General features: G+C 44.4%; 1 protein-coding gene across 5 annotated transcripts; it reads right to left on the reverse strand.

Annotated features, from left to right (window-relative positions):
- Positions 1–1,268: 1,268 nt before the first annotated feature.
- LOC119286517 lies at positions 1,269–17,446 on the reverse strand. 5 transcript variants are annotated; one of them, XR_005140501.1, is made up of 6 exons: positions 17,108–17,446; positions 16,793–16,949; positions 16,641–16,703; positions 2,635–2,866; positions 1,966–2,054; positions 1,269–1,642 (listed from the first exon to the last, which is right to left on the reverse strand). XR_005140501.1 is itself a non-coding variant. In XM_037565896.1 (4 exons), the coding sequence occupies exons 2-3, from the start codon at positions 3,800–3,802 to the stop codon at positions 2,008–2,010; spliced, it is 1,215 nt and encodes a 404-aa protein (XP_037421793.1). In that variant the 5' UTR covers positions 3,803–5,688; positions 7,360–7,452; the 3' UTR covers positions 1,269–1,642; positions 1,966–2,007. The 5 variants fall into 5 exon arrangements, 2 of the variants coding, with proteins under 2 accessions (XP_037421793.1, XP_037421792.1); XR_005140503.1 differs by lacking the exon at positions 2,635–2,866 and having other exon boundaries at positions 16,653–16,703; XR_005140502.1 differs by lacking the exon at positions 2,635–2,866.
- Positions 17,447–22,005: the final 4,559 nt, after the last annotated feature.

Consider the following 22,005-nt stretch of genomic DNA (forward strand, 5'->3'; position numbering starts at 1 on the left):
AGGAGCTTGTTATTTGCAAAGCTGATATTATCATTACGCAAAGAGATTGTTATTACATCTTGACATTTGTGTACACCAGCTTGTTATTTACAAAGCTGCTATTATCAAGCAACGAACATGAGCTTGTTATGTACACTTTGACATCTAGCTAAGCAAAGAGCTGACATAAATTTTGTCATGTAGTTATTATTTGCAGAAGGCAGAAGCTTATTAAAAAAACCTTAATTGAGTACCAACATGAGCATACATGCAATGGACAACATCAACTACTTTTCACCATGTACTCCCTCTGTCTCATAATATAAGACGTCTGTTATTATTAGCTTGCAAAAATGTCTTATATTGTGGGATGGAGGGAGTACTCTTCCAAAGCTCCAAGCAAGAGACACCTGGGCATGGCTAATTTGACATTTACTAGACCATACATCCAACATGGAGCAACTTGTAATAGAACATGACCGATGAAAAATGTGTTGCTCATCATCCACAACAGTGGCTCTAGTTCTTGGAACATATTAGTAGCTCTAGTTTGTGTTACAGATAGACCAAAGGGATTACATGATATTTTTCCCAGGTGAAGCTTAACATTCAGACAATGCCAATGCCACACTAAAAGAAAATTTGTTGTTCACCTAGTTGGCATTCTGCCGAACGGTTGGTGCGCATCTCGTATGCCACGCGAGAGGCCGGTAGTGGCGGTGAGGGACAAGGGGGAGGAAGGGTATGGGAACGGTGGCCCGAGCAGGGAAGGACAGGCTCGTTCCCGCCGTTTTCAGTCCGAGTTCGCGGGGGGCAAGTTTCGTACATCAGCAGCGCAGCGACGCACTCGCCCTCCGTCGTCTATATTAGTAGCAACGCCAAATCGCCAATCCACGCCGGAACCAGACCGACTCCTCCATAACTCCATCCATCGATTGATCGAAGGGACCAAGAAATCAAACCCAACCGACTCCTCCATTGACCCATCCATCGAAACCAAACGCGGAGCAGAGGATCGAAACCAAGAACCTCTGGGCTTTGGCGCTTAAGCATTGAGCTGACTTGGTGTTTCAGCTGATAATCCAGGCAGAGAATTACTGCGAATTTTCAGTCAGAACCAGACCCACCAAACTAGAGTATTATAGACGGTAGCAGCGTCGGTTTTACACCCTATGTCACGACATTCCTGGTTTCAGCTATGTTTATTTAAGAGTCGGTGTACAAACATGGAAACGAAACCAAAACAAACCTAACAAAAACGAACAATCACAGAACGACAGGCCATCACAGGAAACTAAGAACACCACCACAGTTTCAGCAAGTAGCGGAAGCCAACAGCAATAATCTCGGTTTCAGGGTTCTAGTTCCTTCAGCATCAGTCATTTAAACAAGAGAACATCTCAAAAACTCTCAACGCTACACAAAACTCTTTTGGCTCCAGAGAAGAGCAGCCAAGCACAACCCTGCAGTAAAAACATCTTGAAATCTGACTTGCGAAGCTCAAACTCCCTGGATTAGCTATTCAAAAGCACCTTGCTACATTAGGAGCTTGGCTAGACTAAAAGCCACGGTAATTTTTTTCAGATAACACATAAACACCGCTGACCACATTAATGTGATGTGACAAAGTGACAACTAACTACTGCAGCAGCCCTTTCTTCACCTAGAGAAAATAAAATCATTAATCTGTTAGTAAACTGACACAGACAAAGATAAAATATAATAGTGGCACCTATGTAACACAGTGTATGAACAAGAAGTGTGTACGAAATGATGATGAGCTCATCAACATAAAGAAGGCATATATCACATCGCCTCAAAAAAGAGCTATATCTCATTACTGGATATATCTCCTAGGAATACCGATTGACAACAAATCGATCATTCAGCCTTTTTACATGAAAATGTTGGGTGGGGGAGTTGAAAGATGTGACTAGTGTTTGTAATAATAAGAAGTTCCGAAACTATATCAGAAGATATTCTTACCTGTTGAACCATTTCAGCACATTAAAATATCGAACCAGGCAGTCATCCTAACATTTCAGCTTCTTTACATCCACTAGTAATGGTTGTGCCTAGAAGCATAAGAACTCAGGTAATTAACAACAGTTCCACAATAAAGACAAATGATACAAGAAGGCAACATGAGACAATTCGAAACTGTAGAAACAAAGTGAAAAATTATGCCAAAACAACAAACTGAAGAAACAAAGTGAGATTGGGTATCCTGTTTTAAATAGAGGAGCTCAAGAGACAAGAAATTCAGTTTATTTTCGAGAGATACAAATATACTAATCACCAGGTGGAGGGGTCATTGGCAAGTGACAGAATCACAACTATTTCAGGAAAGCATAGATTCAATGGGAGTTGTAACTGAAAATTTATGTGATACAAATTTTAAATAAAAGAAAAAATTATTTCTATGTGCTATGACTGTAACAATCACCTACAGAAGGCAAGCATATTCAAACAATAACATATACTAAAATAACACGGCTATAAATTCGTCCATTAGCAAAGGTGCAATTGCTAACTAAGTTCAAGTTGTAAGTGTAACATTTAAGAATCACAATAACACTATGCGAGCAATCATGTAGAAAACATCACAAGATTGGGTTACTTTCTAAGATATACACGCCAAGGATGAGCAATCACCTGGTGGGAAGAAACCCGTGAAAGGATAACAACACTCCCTATACTCCCTGGAACGGGTTCCATTAAATTTCCTGGATTGCATTGACTTGAGTTGAACCATATAGACACTCTCGTATCTATATAAAAAGATTACATCGTTGTCCTCTTCATAGCCCAGAAATTTGTCCTGCCATTTGATCCTTTTATTGCCCCGAGGAGGGATCTTAAGAAGCTTGTGCAATGAAACCGTTTTCTGCAACAACCATATGCAAACACCTTGACAATTGACCTTCCTCTGCCACATTTGAAGGTTATGACAAGACAACATGGCAAGACCAACGGCGCCATCCTCTGCCTGGATGATCTGAAAGTTGCCAGTATTATTCATACCAGGAGGCCCCTTGATCATGGTAAGGTTCTGGCTATCCAAATCAAACTCAAGTATTGTACCGCTCCCATTCATAACTGGCCAGTAAAGGACATTGCCAACAAGGGTGCTACGACAACCATGAAAGTAAGTATTATCTGGAGCCTCAACTGATATGAGATTGCCCCATGTGTCAGTCATCGAGGAGTAAACGTAGGCGAGGAGTTGATTATCCACGCCATCCCAGGACACCAATACCACCTTGAAGGGGCTGGAGGGCCCCTTGTAGCCGGCTGTGCAGAGCACCGCTCCAACAAAGCTCCACTTGAACTTGCATGGAAGAGCCACGCGACACTTCTCACTTGTGATGGGGTCGCACACAATGAGGTATTTCTGCTCCAGATCTTCGATAAGTACGCGACCGTGGCGGCAGTCGAGCACATAGGTAAGTCGGGGGCGTCCAAGGGAGAACCGCTCCGGAGGGATGTAGTCGGCAACTAGGGCCGGAATGGGGGTGAACACCATACCTTCCTTGCTGCAGTTCTCGAAGATGCCGAGGAGGGGCGGCTTGCGGTGCTGTGCGTAAAACTGGCAGAGGAACTTGGGGTCGATGAGGAGGCCTCGCCAGCGCTTGCAGATGGCAGTCGCTCGGGGGAATGAGTACAGGTCCGAGGGGAGGCGGAGAAAGATCTCCCTGAGTATATCGTCGTTGTCCGGCAGGGAGGAGGGTGCCTCCGACGAGGTGTCGCGGTGGCGTCGACGTCTACGACGAGTTGTTCCATTATCCTCCTCACCAACCTGGATCTGGGGACGGACGCACATGCCACATGGGTGGGCAAGTTCGTCACACTCCTCGATGGTGTGGATCTGGGAAAGGAGGCGTGCGCTGCGGTGGTGGCTGGCCACTCCAGCAACCTCCTCACTTGGGTGGATCTGAGGACGGAGGGGCGTGCCCGTGGGTGGGCCAATCCGCTGCCTAGGTGGATCTCAGAAAGGAGGTGTGTGCTGTAGCAGTGGCTGGCCATTCCGAAGGCACCAACCTCCTCACCAGCCTGGATCTGGGGACGAACACACATGCCATGCGGGTGGGCAAGTCCGTCACCCTTCTCAACGGCATGGATCTGGGTAAGGAGTTGCGCCCTGCGGCGATGGCTGGCCATTCCAGCAACCGCCTCACTTGGGCGGATCTGGGGACGGAGGGGCGTGTCGCTTGGGTGGGCCAATCCGTTGCCCTCTTCAATGGTGGAGAAAGGAGGAGCAGGGCGATGGCTGGCCATTCCAGCAACCGCCTCACTTGGGCGGATCTGGGGACGGAGGGACGTGCCGCTTGGGTGGGCCAATGAGTTGCCCTCTTCAATGGTGGAGAAAGGAGGAGCAGGGTGATGGCTGGCCATTCCAGCAACCGCCTCACTTGGGCGGATCTGGGGGCGGAGGGGCGTGCCGCTTGGGTGGGCCAATCCGCTGCCCTCTTCAATGGTGGAGAAAGGAGGAGCGCGTTGCAGCGGTAAGTGGCTATCCCGGCGGAGCACCAAGACCTAGATGAAGCAGGAAGGCATGGGGGAAAGAGGAGTGTGGTTTGTTTCGTGACACAATTCCTTATTTGACACAAGCAAAATATTTAATTCCTTATTTGACACTAAAAATTGTTTCTTTCTTATTTCACGCCCGATCTAAATCTCTACTCCTATAAAAATGGCAGTTTGTGATGATGGTGTGTCTGCCTCTATGCCATATTGACCGTCCAATCTAGAATGTAAGGCTGAAACTGAGGCAGGTAGTCCCCGAGCACATTTTGCAGAAACACCCCACACATCAGACAAAATTTTGGAGAAGACACCCGAAACACAAAGGCGATACTTTGGAAATTTCTGCTTCTCTCACGAAACAAACAAGCCTTCGAGAACTCCTCCCAAATTCCTCGTCGTCGGCCCTTCCCATCTCATCCGCGCGACTGCTGGAGCTGAGTTGCGCGAGGGATCCTCCTCTTCTATACGTAGTTCAGTAGTTGTAATTAGGGTCTCGGTAAATTGGATTTTGGCTTCAAGCCTTCCCCCGTATCTCTGCTTCTAGATCTTGCCGTGCAGGCCGCCAAGATGGAGCCGTGGCGGTGGTTGCTTGCTGCCACATCCAAGTGTCCCTCTGCTCTCCCGTCCTGCCACCCCTGCTTGTATGGATTTCCTTTTGGAAACACTATGCCCAGAAAAGGGGACGAGCCCAGCTCCTGGCACAATCGACACACGCGCACGATTGAGCGTGACCTCTCACCATTAGGCCTTCGTTGCCGGTGCCGGTCACCCGGCAGGAGGTCCAGGCTGCCGTTGCCAAGAAAGTCGGGCTGCGGGCGCTCCATGGCGCTGTCCGCTGGCGTGGCGTGCTGAATGTTGTCGGTGCCGGCGTGTATGCCAACAGGAGCCCGACCAACATCAGCCTCATGTCAGTTGCGTCGTCCGCGTGCTCATGGACAGCGGCGTCATCCAATGCGGACTAGGAGTATCCGATGTTATTCAGACGAGTAGTGCAAGCTCTGAACTGTACACATAAATGTAACGAGGACGCCCCCACCTCAGCTCTCAGGTTCCAGGGATATGCACAATCACATCGGCACAGCGTCTTTCCGCACAGCCGAGTATCAGTGTTGCTTCCTGGGTGACGATTGACGCGCCGCTGCTGCCGCGCTCTGCCTCCATGCTTCGTGATGTAGACCGAACCTCGTGGCGAGTTCCGGTCTGTTGTTGCGGCCCGACCTTTCACGACACTCCACCTTCAGCAGTAGTAGCCTCTCGCCCGCGCACGCGATGTACGCGAAGTAGAGGGATTGAACCTTACGGTCCAGCACGAGAAAACCAATCTCAACGACGGTACTCACGCACAAAACAATTTCCACGAAGGAAAATCGCAACACAGAGGTTTTCTAAAGCTTCCTCCAAAACTTAGGGATTTTTAGACAGCTTCCCCCAAAACTCGATACGAGTATTACCCTAAAAACACATCGTGTCTATTCATAAAAATATAACCTGTTTTACAATTAACGTATCATGGCTATTTGTAGTAGCCGGACTTGCTAGACCAATTTGGAAAACAAATTTGATGGACTCCTCTTTCCTAACGCGTGCTATCTCTTTCTTAAACAAAAACACAGTACGAATATCTATATTACCTAAACCGACTTGGACTCTCTCTAATTGATGCACCGTCTTTACTTTTGCTGTAGGTGGGCCCCATCCAATGTCCTTGAGAGAGAGCTGATCTACATCACGTACATGTCCTCTCGCATGTTCCTTGCGTGGCAAAAATAGGAACAGAAATATGATTTCTTGCACCTGCCATCTAAACCACGTACATGCAATACATAGATCCTCAACTTTAATTAATTGGTCTCCTTGATAATAGTATCTCCATCCAGCCATCTCGCTCACGTAGCCATGCACATAACAACTATCATAATTCTTGTACGTGTACACCTTTCCTTCAAACATGTACGTGCAGGATCTAGTTTCTTTACAGGGATTAATGTTACTCGTTTGTTTACCTCTTGAAATAAACGCCTCAGTCTCCGCTTGACCCGCACACCATGTATTTTGCACCACAACTAGTTCTTCTTCATTGCAGCTTCCGCATAAATATATCGACACACATACGTCAACTTGATCATGAGAGGCAGCTTGTATGTCGTCTTTGTCATTGGTACGACCGGTACTGGTCGTATCATCCTCTCCTCCTTGAAGCAAAACCGTCCTCGGTTTTGACTCAATTTCTTGAGCAATATTTTCATGTATTGATTGAACGGTGACCACATAATTTTCAGTAGGTTCGATCATGTTCTTTTTTGCATCTTCCTGTTCTCTTATATTTTTCTGATGGTCGCTCCTCCAAGCGATGAAACGATCCTCACCCATGGGCACGAGGTCGTACTTCTTACCCTTCTTGACAGTATATATGTGTGTTTGACAATCATAGGCAACATCGTGCTCTTTGTACCATGGCTTGCCTAACAATAAATGACATGAAACCATCGGTGCCGGTATCACGTCACACAAAACCGTGCAAAAATATTTTCCCAACAAAAACGGTACCTCGGTCTGATGTGTGACACTGAGCTCTTCATGACACCAACGGAACGAGTATGGTTGTGGGCGTGGTGTCGTCGGTAGTTCCAACTTCTCCACCATCTCGATGCTTGCCGCGTTGATCAAACTCATGTGATCGATTGTCATAGCACACGATCTCTCTTGTACCACAACACGAGTATGAAAAAGTCCATCCCATCGGCCTTCCTCCTCCAATTGAAATCCATAGCTTAGCTTCCATGATAAACCAGTCATCTTTTGCACAGTGTCGTAAACAACCTTGCTCTGAATACCACCTGATGTAGACCGAACCTCGTGGCGAGTTCCGGTCTGTTGTTGCGGCCCGACCTTTCACGACACTCCACCTTCAGCAGTAGTAGCCTCTCGCCCGCGCACGCGATGTACACGAAGTAGAGGGATTGAACCTTACGGTCCAGCACGAGAAAACCAATCTCGACGACGGTACTCACGCACAAAACAATTTCCACGAAGAAAAATCGCAACACAGAGGTTTTCTAAAGCTTCCTCCAAAACTTAGGGATTTTTAGACAGCTTCCCCCAAAACTCGATACGGGTATTTACCCTAAAAACACATCATGTCTATTCATAAAAATATAACCTGTTTTACAATTAACGTATCATGGCTATTTGTAGTAGCCGGACTTGCTAGACCAACTTGGAAAACAAATTTGATGGACTCCTCTTTCCTAACGCGTGCTATCTCTTTCTTAAACAAAAACACAGTACGAATATCTATATTACCTAAACCGACTTGGACTCTCTCTAATTGATGCACCGTCTTTACTTTTGCTGTAGGTGGGCCCCATCCAATGTCCTTGAGAGAGAGCTGATCTACATCACGTACATGTCCTCTCGCATGTTCCTTGCGTGGCAAAAATAGGAACAGAAATATGATTTCTTGCACCTGCCATCTAAACCACGTACATGCAATACATAGATCCTCAACTTTAATTAATTGGTCTCCTTGATAATAGTACCTCCATCCAGCCATCTCGCTCACGTAGCCATGCACATAACAACTATCATAATTCTTGTACGTGTACACCTTTCCTTCAAACATGTATGTGCAGGATCTAGTTTCTTTACAGGGATTAATGTTACTCGTTTGTTTACCTCTTGAAATAAACGCCTCAGTCTCCGCTTGACCCGCACACCATGTATTTTGCACCACAACTAGTTCTTCTTCATTGCAGCTTCCGCATAAATATATCGACACACATACGTCAACTTGATCATGAGAGGCAGCTTGTATGTCGTCTTTGTCATTGGTACGACCGGTACTGGTCGTATCATCCTCTCCTCCTTGAAGCAAAACCGTCCTCGGTTTTGACTCAATTTCTTGAGCAATATTTTCATGTATTGATTGAACGGTGACCACAGAATTTTCAGTAGGTTCGATCATGTTCTTTTTTGCATCTTCCTGTTCTCTTATATTTTTCTGATGGTCGCTCCTCCAAGCGATGAAACGATCCTCACCCATGGGCACGAGGTCGTACTTCTTACCCTTGACAGTATATATGTGTGTTTGACAATCATAGGCAACATCGTGCTCTTTGTACCATGGCTTGCCTAACAATAAATGACATGAAACCATCGGTGCCGGTATCACGTCACACAAAACCGTGCAAAAATATTTTCCCAACAAAAACAGTACCTCGGTCTGATGTGTGACACTGAGCTCTTCATGACACCAACGGAACGAGTATGGTTGTGGGCGTGGTGTCGTCGGTAGTTCCAACTTCTCTACCATCTCGATGCTTGCCGCGTTGATCAAACTCATGTGATCGATTGTCATAGCACACGATCTCTCTTGTACCACAACACGAGTATGAAAAAGTCCATCCCATCGGCCTTCCTCCTCCAATTGAAATCCATAGCTTAGCTTCCATGATAAACCAGTCATCTTTTGCACAGTGTCGTAAACAACCTTGCTCTGAATACCACCTGATGTAGACCGAACCTCGTGGCGAGTTCCGGTCTGTTGTTGCGGCCCGACCTTTCACGACACTCCACCTTCAGCAGTAGTAGCCTCTCGCCCGCGCACGCGATGTACACGAAGTAGAGGGATTGAACCTTACGGTCCAGCATGAGAAAACCAATCTCGACGACGGTACTCACGCACAAAACAATTTCCACGAAGAAAAATCGCAACACAGAGGTTTTCTAAAGCTTCCTCCAAAACTTAGGGATTTTTAGACAGCTTCCCCCAAAACTCGATACGGGTATTTACCCTAAAAACACATCATGTCTATTCATAAAAATATAACCTGTTTTACAATTAACGTATCATGGCTATTTGTAGTAGCCGGACTTGCTAGACCAACTTGGAAAACAAATTTGATGGACTCCTCTTTCCTAACGCGTGCTATCTCTTTCTTAAACAAAAACACAGTACGAATATCTATATTACCTAAACCGACTTGGACTCTCTCTAATTGATGCACCGTCTTTACTTTTGCTGTAGGTGGGCCCCATCCAATGTCCTTGAGAGAGAGCTGATCTACATCACGTACATGTCCTCTCGCATGTTCCTTGCGTGGCAAAAATAGGAACAGAAATATGATTTCTTGCACCTGCCATCTAAACCACGTACATGCAATACATAGATCCTCAACTTTAATTAATTGGTCTCCTTGATAATAGTATCTCCATCCAGCCATCTCGCTCACGTAGCCATGCACATAACAACTATCATAATTCTTGTACGTGTACACCTTTCCTTCAAACATGTACGTGCAGGATCTAGTTTCTTTACAGGGATTAATGTTACTCGTTTGTTTACCTCTTGAAATAAACGCCTCAGTCTCCGCTTGACCCGCACACCATGTATTTTGCACCACAACTAGTTCTTCGTCATTGCAGCTTCCGCATAAATATATCGACACACATACGTCAACTTGATCATGAGAGGCAGCTTGTATGTCGTCTTTGTCATTGGTACGACCGGTACTGGTCGTATCACTTCATCGCGGCAATTCTTGCCGGGAGGTATGCACACATATATTTCATCCCCAAGATTGCATATGTGATTTGCTTATTTGATCAATTTCGGTTTGTAGGAGTTTAAGCACCTCTTTTTAGAGATGGATAGGCTAATCAATAGCTTTATAATTGTACAATCAGTAAGAACGGTTACTTGAAAAGGCTTAGGCAGTCAGCTCTAACAAGGAAATGCAAAACTGATTTCGCAAAAGAAGTAGAGGTGATGGCCAGGCTCTGGCATGCCAACCTTGTTTGCCTTCTTTCTTACTGCAATGAAGTCGACAAGCGGATACTCATCTACGGTTACATGTCGGACATCAGCATGATCTCTACATTCTATAATTTGTCTTGCCTATGATCAGAATTGGGATCACAAATTCACAATAGATCATCAAGTTCTCTTCTGCAACTATTGGTTATCGTTGTTCTGTGCTCCAGTAGAGAAGTACAGCTCATTGCTAAATGGGCTAGAGTCAGGGAAACACAATGTGCTCCAGTAGAGAAGTACAGCTCATTGCTACATGGGCTAGAGTCAGGGAAACACAATAAGTTGCATGTAGATAAAGTTCTGAATAATAGAACTGCAAATTTGGACAATACGTTCAGAGGAAGCTTGTATGCTTGACATGGTGAGCTCCAAACTTTTGTGAACAAGCGTTTCCAATAGTTTAGAGCTGCTGCTTTACTGCCAGTATTTGGGTGGTCTGTGTTCAAATTTCTAACACAAGTAACGCACTTCGGGAAGTTCTATCTATCGTATATCCATGCTCTGCCAATACCTGATATAAGTTCATTGCAAGCACCCAAGAACTACAGCTCTATCGCCATTCATGATTGTTGGCCTATGGCCTACAGAGAGAGTAATTACTAAATTAGTGTTTACCTCATGCATTATGTGCCATAATGTAGTTGTGCCGTATGCCTTTTGTATTATTTTCGCCGACGACATATATAGGTAGCTGATTAGTATTGCAAGATGTTGTGGCTAAAGTGTTGTCTGGTTAATACTGCATTCCTCCATTACCGATAAAGTGTTACTTCTATGTCAGTTATATATTATGTTGCTCTATGTTCATTGCTTTCGTTGACATCAGATTGTGCATATATGCAATATGCAGATGCATGTCTGACTGCCCTCGGGTTCAGACCCGTATTATCATGCAATGCCCGATAGTTAAACTCTCTGCATGCCAGAATTTTGTCTGCAGTCTAATCATCTTGCGGTGTAGTAGTTCCATAGGGATAGAGAATCGCAGATGCAGCTCTCCAGTATCTTCACTTCTTGATTATATTAAGAAAACTTAAACTAAGTATCTCTTATCTAGGCAGTCAAAGGTATGTTATTAGTTTGCAAAGATACAGAGCTCTAGCTTCCTTTATTTAGAGAAAGATTGGGTATCTTGTACTGGCTCACTCTATAATGTGATATGTTCTCAACATGCTCTTCGTGACCTATGCAATGATTTTGTACTTCTCTTACTGATCATTAGAGATTTATATGTTTGCTTGAATGTCTTAACGTCACTGCTATGCCAGTTAACTTCTTGTGATGATACATTTTAGAAAAACTTAATTTAAACAGAGGATAAATAAGTGATTGCTAATTTTGGTGTATGAACTTGAGGCTCGGGTCATAATCCACTTGCTTGTGTAAACCAAGGTAATGTTCCCGCATAAAACATGCTAAGGTAATGCCCTCCTGTTTCTACTAGAAAGAATTTGACCATCAAATTATCATTTTCTGTTTCGAAGGTTAATCAGTTTGCCCAAGAGGCCAAGACCACTACAGAGCCAACCACATGTTTTGAACTGCAAAAGCGAAGGGGAGAGACCTGTTGCCTATCCATATACTGACAAAACATGATATGTGTTGCAAGAACTACAAACTGTGTTGGCAATCGGAATATTGGTAGACTAATGAATATAACAAAGATGTCGTTCCTTGTATCAGTTGTTAGATTTTCCTTTTTTCTTGTGATTCTTGGCACTAGGATATTATCAGTTGTTATCGTATCTATAATACCTAAATAGTTCATCCCCACTATCTTATTTCTCTTAACGTGTAGGCTATCCACCTCATCAACCTATCCACCTCAGCTATCCTGCAATGTCACCAGCTCTCTACAAAGTGGCTATTCGGTTTTTGTCCTGTGGTTGTTTTTCTGCCTGTTCAGTTTTCTTTGCTAGCAGACTGGCAATCCATTAGTCTAGCATACATGGCAGCCCATTCGTTTTCAGTCGTTTTGTTTTCTCCCACTAGCGAACTGGCAATTAAAGCAGCCCACATCATAGATACTCAACAAATCCATGAGAAACGACTAGACGGGAACTGATCTAGGCGATCAAGAAAAAAATGTGCCGTCTTCTGCCCTTCCTTGCATCTTTTTTTGCCCTCCCTATAAATTAGCTTGATCTCCACATGATCGCGATACTGCTTCTCCTTGTCATACATATGAACCATTCTAAAAGACCAGATGCATCGTATCCTCCACCTCCCAGGCTCCCACCGCATTTTCACTAATGAACAAAGCAGCACTTCGTCTGCGTATCTCATCTCCGGCCGCTGCCTTCGGAATCCAGCTCTGCAACGCAATACCATGTCACCACTCAAAGATGTGGCTCGATCTCGGCGAAATCAGACCTCAACCTATTCAGGTGGGGTATTCCGGCGCGATCTCGACGAGGCATGGAGGGTGTCTCCGTCCGATGCGTGTTTACCGCCTTCAAGATTTCGTCTTCAAGGGCAGACTACAACTGCGGTGCACAGAGCGTCAAGCGATGGTGTCTCTCCGTGACCAGGGTTGGCTGCAAGTGTTCTTCTTCGTCTGCGGCTTCGTTGTCCTTTGCATATTGTACTGTTGCAGGAGTACTACCTTAATAGAAGTCCAGTAATTCTCGGTGTACCTTTCAAAAAAGAGAAGAGAAAGGTGTCACCGGGCACCTGCAGCGCCTCACCGGTGCCCCACATTGGCTTCGCCTAGCCGGGCTCCTCTGACCGTCCACATCGGCTTCACTCGTCTGAGGCCGCCCTCCATACTCCACTCCGCTCCATCGCAAGGCAACATGAACCTTGCTGCTTCCCGTCGTGAAGCCCCTTCAGTCCTCCCTTTGCTCTGGCGTGGAGCTGGCGAGCCGGTAGGCGTGGCTTGCATTGGGCGAGGAAGAACAGGACTCTTTGCAGTTGGGATCAGCCTAATTAACTCGATCTTGCATATTGTAGGTACAAAATCAGCTACCAAGTAATTAATCTAATCAAGTAGAAAAACATATTTTAGACACTGCTCCCAACAGCCAGGGCGTAAGTCACAGGACCAAGGTTCAGTTAACCTGTTAATAAAGTTATTAATAAATAACCTGTACCTCTTATCTCTTTCTCCTCCTCTGTTTCTAGCTTAACACAGCTTGGTAATGGCCAGCTGCACTTTCCGTGCAGTGTTAACATTACCTTCTTGTAATTGAAATCGGTCACTCAGGTTTCATACATGTTTTGAAATGCCTAAGGCAGAAACTGCTCTGCCTTTTCTTTCAACAAAAAAGTTATTAAATAGTATACCTGACTTCATGCCCATATATTTGCAGCCAAGAAATTGTGATTTTGGATCCATCTCCATGGCACATACCATGAATCATCACCTTGCCAAGATGAAGTTCATGTGCCTTTACTTTGTTCTTTCATACTCACCCGATTTTCCTTACTATTCATGCATTTATTATTCTGTTTGTTCCATGCTTAAAGCGCTGGAATTCCTGCTATTTATTTCCCATGGCCATTGGCACCTTTAGTCCTAGAACATCTATAGTTTTCAGGCATAGTATTTCTTCTGCAGATTAAGTTTATGTCATTGTTTCTGGAGGAACCCACCTTTTAAGTTAATTCAGTATCTCTGCTCCTTTACTGCTCCTACTGCTTTGTTGGGAGATGCTTACTGAATTGCTTAACACAAGCTTTAACGACGTGAATCAAACTAGCAGCTGTGCAATTAATTTCTTTTATTAAACATTTGATAGCTCAAGTGGTGCTATTCCAGTGCACTTTCTAGTTTTCGATGGTGCTCTTGCTTATTGTCTTAATGCCTTAGACACTTTATTAAAAAGGGAAAGCTTGCAATTCCCTCTGCCCTCTTACCTCCATGTATACGTACATAGGTACCTTATTTTTCCTGCTCAAGTAGCAGGGGATTGATACGTTGCTTCCACCTACATCGTCATTTCTTGCAGGCACCTTCTATTTTCTTTCAGCTGCAATATTAATTGGATCTCTCCTCAAAATATTCGTTGCTTCTGTCAATTGTGAAGTTCCATCTTATTTACTTATATTCTACATGCACAATGTTACTAATCTCTGTCCAATCTCAGTGTATGATCTATAAGAATTTTGTATAGCTTGCATATAATGCCCAGACTCATTAGCCCATTCTAATATTTTGTAGAGATTTCATATTATGATTAGCAAGATGAAGCCTGAGTACGGTATCATCCCTTCATGTCAAGCATCCGCTACTACTATCTGCATTAGCTTCGCCTCAGAACATACCCTTCTCATTTGGAAAGAGGAATATGTTCGTAGGTGTTCACACTAATTATTATATAAGCTACCAGAGATGTTAACGAACACAAGAACAAACTAATGTTTCCAGTTTATTAGTAGATACAACTATATGTTGCAACACACCCTATATTTACACTTGCTTTTATATATGAACAATTTGGTTATATTCTGTAGAACTTATGTAATACTCCCTCCGTTCCTAAATATTTGTCTTTTTAGAGACTCAAATGGACATATTTTAGAGTGTAGATTCACTCATTTTGCTCCGTATATAGTCACTTGTCAAAATCTCTAGAAAGACAAATATTTAGGAACGAAGGGAGTAACATGCAGAAGATATTTACAACAGGATCCACATATAATACACATAAAGTAATGGGAATTTGTACATACCTTTCATCGCATCTCCATTTGAGAATCCGGCTCTTAGAGTGTTTATATACAATATTATTAATGTAAATGATATGAGATTACTTATGCCATAACACTACATTTGCTATCTTTATAATTATACTGCAAGTATTATGTCCATTCCAGAAAAAATCATCTTAAGATCATATATCCATCTTATTCAAACAAAGTTATTCTATTTATGCATTACCACGTGCGTAGGACTAAGAATTCCCGCAGCAACGCGCGGGGGAATTACCTAGTTTGATAGAAACTACTCCCTCCGTCAAGTCTCTAAAACGACTTATATTTGTTTACAGATGTAGTAGCTATCAGAAATAGGATGTTTTGAATGTGATGAAACACTGTGTGCTATGGCGGAGAGAAGTGAAGTGGAGCAAAATTGGGTGATGGGCCGAGATGAGTGAGGCAGGAAGAAAGAATAACACGTGCGGCGACTTAGCATGTTCGGCGGGAAATAACACGACACAATTTAAATCAGCGTGTGTGCACACTTTGAAACCAAACATTGTTTGAGTGCACTTAATATGGGACGAAGGGAGTATAATTTATTTCCGTAGCAACGCATGGGCAGCTAACTAGTTTCATTACAAATCTAACGCTTCCATCAAAAAAAATCCGCATAATAGTGTTAAATGACATGTGAAAGGACTTTCACGTGTGAGACCCACTGGTGATCCTTTTGCCCCCAAAACATCTAGCCCATCATCCTCTTTCTTTGTTTCCCTCACATACATGTGAGACCCACTAGTCATGTCTTTCTTCGATTGCGTGAACAACCCAACCCGTAATGCCCCTCCTCCTCCCTTCACCGCGGACGAGGCTTCTCTGCAATATTGCTTCCCTGACGTGGGTGGCTGACATGTCGCCCCACAGGCAATCTGGCACATAGGTTAGTGATCCCACGCCAAACGATAGCAAGTCAGTGGACTTCACTGCCGGCAGCCACAGTCACCACCCAAACCTTTATAAGCGCACTCACCCTCCAAGCGGCCACACCACATCCCTCTTCAGCCTCCTGGTTGCCGATGGCAGGCGTGCTCGCCCTCACAGCAGCCCCTACCTTCTTGCCACCTCCTCTACCTTTTCCACACCGACTCACTCAGCCACAAGTCGTCGGAGTCGAGGATGAAGAACTCTGACCGCCTCATCTCTCCTCCGCGAGCTCTGACTCAGAAGCCCAGCATGAGAAACTGTGAGCACCGTCTCTCGATTTAGATGCCCAACACGAGAAACTGTGAGCATTATTGCTCGATTCACTACCCCATCAGTATCGAGCAGTCCATGGCTTCCCTCCTTGTCACCGGCGAGCAGTCCCGTGGCTGTCCTCCCCCTCCCCACGCCCTCCTCCACCAGGCTAGATCCTCCTCGCAGAGGTCAGCAGTGGCAGAGCCAGGAATGAAGCCAAAACCCTGGGCCAAATTTTTTCCGACAACATAGAAAAACTTTGGACCTTATAACAACCCCAAAAATACCTCGTAACATTTCTAAACAATACCTCATATGAAAACATATAAAATAAAGTTCAATTGCTCAACAAAATTTTAATTAAAATTCAATGCACAATGATCCAACCAAATCTATAAAACATGACAGAAGTACAAATAATAATAACGGGATACAAAAATACCAAATCAATTACTTCATTCATCAGTGCCTCCCATAGCTTGATCAACGGTAGATGAACCAACACCTTCAATGCATTATAAAGTTATAATTTCATAAGAAAAGGCATAAACATCAAGTGAAACAACTATCATTGCTACAAATCTAAAAACTTACCACTTCGACGAGGTAAAAGCCCTTTGTGAGACCTATATGATTGAAAGCGATGTATAATAGCACCATCATCAATACTTTCAAATACATCTCGGTCAATACAGCAAACCATCCTGTAATTCAGCCAATCGTCTCTCATCTTATTCCTCAACTTCTATTTCTACAACATAAATGAAATAGGCAAATACATCAATTTGAATTCAAACCGTGCATATACGACTGAAAACACGGTACAAGCAGTCCCTGACAGTCCCTGGTCGGCTGGTCCTTGAGTACAAGTGAAAATAATCAAAGAAAATTAGCAAGGTCACTACTCACTGGTAAGGCCGGGAAGTAGGGAACGACGCACGGCGGCGAACGGGCGCACCGCGCCCGGGAACAGTTGCGGAGACCGGGACTAGGGGAGCAGCCTGAGGCGGAGCCGCGGAGGGGCCTGCCTCTGCCTGGGGGCTGGGGTCTGGAGAAGTGGGGGAACGGCGGCGGTCGGTGGACGGCTCCACGGCGGCGGCCCGCGACAGGTAGACGGCGGCAGCCTCGAGCCTGGTCGGCGGCTGAGAAGAGAGGCGGCGGCGCGAGCTTGAGTTCGTGCAGGTGCGTGGAGCCGTGGATGTGAGAGTTCGTGCGAACTAGGGTCTTTTTTGGTGTTGACGGCGTGTTTGGTTCGGGGGAAATTAGATGGGAAATGGGAGTTGAGGGGTGATGAGATTAAAAGTGCGCTATTTGATTAGAGGGGATGGGAGTTTAAGTGGGAAGGGGAATGAAAGTTGAGGAAGCCAATTCTCATCTATTTCTTTTTAAGGGGTACTTTGTTAATTCATGACCAGAGTTTTATCTCACATTAATTCCTATCATATACCAAACAAGGGAATGGGAGTAAATATCTATTTCCATGACTAAACCCTCCATAAACACCCTACAGCGTGTTTGGTTGGGGAAAGTTGAAGACAGGGAATGGGAGTTTAAGGTAAGTGGCACTTTAAATCCTTTGATTGATTCAGGGACATGAGAATTAAGAAGAGAAGGGGAAGGGGAATTAAGAGGCCTAACTCCTTCAAATCTCTTCCCTAGGGGGCCTGGTAATTTAACCGGGGATTGGGAATTGACAGAGAAAAAAAATGTTTTGTTAGTTTGGACGTGATGAAGGGTGACGTTTCACGTTGAAAGTTGGTTATTTCTCTGCCTAATCCCACCAACTAAATAGGGGTAGTTAATTGTTTTTTAAATTCCCATCTTTAATTGCTTTCACATAACAAACAGAGGAATGGGACTTCAAATCAACTTTCCATGTATAATCCCTTGGCAAATTCTCATCGCTAAACTCCCATGCCCTTTCCCTGTCGTTACCAAACACGCTGCTAGTGTAAACTCTCATTTCCCTGCCCAACTCTTTACCAAACAGGTTGAGAAAAATCGTGCGTCTAGTGGATTTAACACAGACAAAAAAACCATAAAGCTTTGTTTGGTAGAAATGGATTGGGAAGATTTGGAAAGGAGGAGATCAGGGAATTTGATGAATCTCTTCCTTCCATTCAATCCCCTCAACTCCTCTCACATCCCTAAGTCTCCAATCCTTTTTCATAAAACTTGTTTGGTAGACAAGGTTTGCTATAATAACTATGATAATAGCAACAGTACAGTTAAAAATCCAACCTTTATTAGTTTAACAACTCTTATAATAAAATACCGAACTTCACGGGTACTTGCTCTTAGAGTATGCAAAGTAGCAAACTATAGTAAGAAAACATAGAAAATAAATCGCTCCCAGATCATACAATCGGCTATGACAAGTTCATGGTTCACATAAAAACACGGAACCATATACAACGAAAAACTTGCTAAGTTGAACATTATGTTTGGTAGGCATTTTTCTACGGAAGATGAATTGCTCCCAGATCATCCAGCTTTTGAGTGACCAGAAGTTTATCCATCCAGCTTGTTTAGTCTTTGCTTCTTTGGGTGCCTAAGAACCTGATGAAACAATAAGAGATGAACATGCTTGTTTGTAGTTAAAACAAAAACCAGGAAAGCATGTACATGAAGATACATTCTGCCATTCAAATTTGAATGGAAATCTAGTCATGTTTGTTGTTTCTTTGAGCAACTCTAAAGCCCACCATATGATAAGAAGTGACTCTGATACTCTCATGGTCTAAGAAGAAAAATCACACGTTAACACTTCGTGTTGTGTCAATTGATTACAGACGGTGTTAACTCAATTCATAACAAACAAGTTTGGGTCGATTCAATATGATCGTTCTACCAAGGTCACAATCTCAATGTTGTTTTAAGACTATCATTAAACTTAAGAATATCCTAAGATCCAGAAAATATGATCACCAACAACACTTGAGCTAGTCCTAGAGGCAAGACTAGGAACCCTTTATTTACCGTTTTTCATTCTACACGTGCATATGAGTTTTCTACTGAATCGCATATTCCAGAATCATAGCAGTTATAGCATATGATATAAACTCTATAATTATGAATATGGAAACATAATAATATAAATATTATTGCATCTAGGGCATACTTCCAACACCCACTACCTCGGAACGTCACGACAAAGAGAGCCACAAACTGTGTTGAAGGGCTATTGTTCTGCCGAGACAACCCCTGCACATCCTTTAGGCCACACATTGCACTCCATCACAAATAGAGGGAACCAAACCTCTATGAAAGGCAACAAAAACTAAGGACCGTCGAAGGACACCGAACACCAAGCTTCATCGCCGCCACGAACCCCCAAGATACAGGTCAACCATCGGCACCAATATGACCAAAGAACTGTTCACCGCCACAGATCATTTCTAACGCCACCACCGAAAACTCCAACAACCCGCCAACCGCGCCAAACCAAACATTAGGCAACCTGAAGGAAATATGCCCTAGAGGCAATAATAAAGTTATTATTTATTTCCTTATTTCATGATAAACGTTTATTATTCATGCTAGAATTGTATTAACCGGAAACATAATACATGTGTGAATACATAGACAAACATAGTGTCACTAGTATGCCTCTACTTGAATAGCTCATTGATCAAAGATGGTTAAGTTTCCTAGCCATAGACATGAGTTGTTATTTAATCAACGGGATCACATCATTAGGAGAATGATGTGATTGACTTGACCCATTTCGTTAGCTTAGCACTTGATCGTTTAAGTTTACTGCTATTGCTTTCTTCATGACTTATATATGTTCCTATGACTATGAGATCATGCAACTCCCGAATACCGGAGGAACACTTTGTGTGCTACCAAACGTCACAACATAACTGGGTGATTATAAAGGTGCTCTACAGGTGTCTCCGATGGTGTTCGTGGAGTTGGCATAGATCAAGAATAGGATTTGTCACTCCGATTGTCGGAGAGGTATCTCTGGGCCCTCTCGGTAATGCACATCACTATAAGCCTTGCAAGCAATGTGACTAATGAGTTAGTTGCGGAATGTTGCATTACGGAACGAGTAAAGAGACTTGCCGGTAACGAGATTGAACTAGGTATTGGGATACCGACGATCGAGTCTCGGTCAAGTAACATACCCATGACAAAGGGAACAACGTATATTGTTATGCGGTTTGACCGATAAAGATCTTCGTAGAATATGTAGGAACCAATATGAGCATCCAGGTTTCGTTATTGGTTATTGACCAGAGACATGTCTCGGTCATGTCTACATAGTTCTCGAACCCGTAGGGTCCGCGCTCTTAAAGTTCTATGACGATCGGTATTATGAGTTTATGTGTTTTGATGTACAGAAGGTAGTTTGGAGTCCCGGATATGATCACGGACATGACGAGAAGTCTCGAAATGGTCGAGACATAAAGATTGATATATTGGAAGCCTACATTTGGACATCGGAAGAGTTTCGGGTGAAATCGGGATTTTACCGGAGTGCTGGAGGGGTTACCGGAACCCCCGGGGGGTCAATGGGCCTTGTTGGGCCCTAGTGGAGAGAGAGAGGGGCCGGCCAGGGCAGGCCGCACGCCCCCTCCCCCTTTGGTCCGAATTGGACTAGGAGAGGGGGGGGGGCGCCCCCCTTTCCTTCTCCGTCTCCCCTTCCTTTCCCCTTCCTAGTAGGAGTAGGAAAGAGGGGAATCCTACTCCTACTAGGAGGAGGATTCCTCCTCCTGGCATGCCCTCTAGGGCCGGCCGGCCTCCCCCCTTGATTATTTATATACGGGGGCAGGGGGCACCTCTAGACACACAAGTTGATCATTGATCTCTCCCAGTCGTGTGCGGTGCCCCCCTCCACCATAATCCACCTGGTCATACTGTAGCGGTGCTTAGGCAAAGCCCTACAACGGTAGCTTCATAAACATCGTCACCACGCCATCGTGCTGACGAAACTCTTCCCCGAGCTCTATTGGATCGTGAGTTCGTGGGACGTCACCGAGCTGAATGTGTGCTGAACGCGGAGGTGTCATACATTCGGCACTGAGGATCGGTCGATCGTGAAGACGTACGACTACATCAATCGCGTTGTCATAACGCTTCCGCTTAACGGTCTACGAGGGTACATGGACAACACTCTCCCCTCTCGTTGCTATGCATCACCATGATCTTGCGTGTGCATAGGAATTTTTTTGAAATTACTACGTTCCCCAACAGTGGCATCCGAGCCAGGTTTATGCGTAGATGTTATATGCATGAGTAGAACACAAGCGAGTTGTGGGCGATACAAGTCATAGTACTTACCAGCATGTCATACTTTGGTTCGGCGGTATTGTTGGATGAAGCAGCCCGGACCTTCATTACGCACGCTTACGCGAGATTGGTTCTACCGACATGCTTTGCACACAGGTGGCTGACGGGTGTCAGTTTCTCCAACTTTAGTTGAACCGAGTGTGGCTACGCCCGATCCTTGAGAAGGTTAAAGCAGCACTAACTTGACGAACTATCGTTGTGGTTTTGATGCGTAGGTAAGAACGGTTCTTGCTCAGCCCGTAGCAGCCACGTAAAACTTGCAACAACAAAGTAGAGGATGTCTAACTTGTTTTTGCAGGGCATGTTGTGATGTGATATGGTCAAGACATGATGATATATTTATTGTATAAGATGATCATGTTTTGTAACTGAGTTATCGGCAACTGGCAGGAGCCATATGGTTGTCGCTTTATTGTATGCAATGCAATCGCCCTGTAATTGCTTTACTTTATCACTAAGCGGTAGCGATAGTCGTAGAAGCAATAGTTGGCGAGACGACAATGATGCTA

The sequence above is a fragment of the Triticum dicoccoides genome, chromosome 4A (genome assembly GCF_002162155.2).
Source record: "Triticum dicoccoides isolate Atlit2015 ecotype Zavitan chromosome 4A, WEW_v2.0, whole genome shotgun sequence".
Lineage (NCBI taxonomy): Eukaryota > Viridiplantae > Streptophyta > Magnoliopsida > Poales > Poaceae > Triticum > Triticum dicoccoides.

Excerpts from the sequence above, each read along its gene's own strand:
- LOC119286517 (XM_037565896.1), bottom strand. The coding sequence starts at position 3,802 with ATGTGCGTCCGTCCCCAGATCCAGGTTGGTGAGGAGGATAATGGAACA. Across the intron at positions 2,055-2,634 it reads CACGGGTTTCTTCCCACCAG|GCACAACCATTACTAGTGGA; the intron begins GTGATTGCTCAT and ends TTATGCTTCTAG.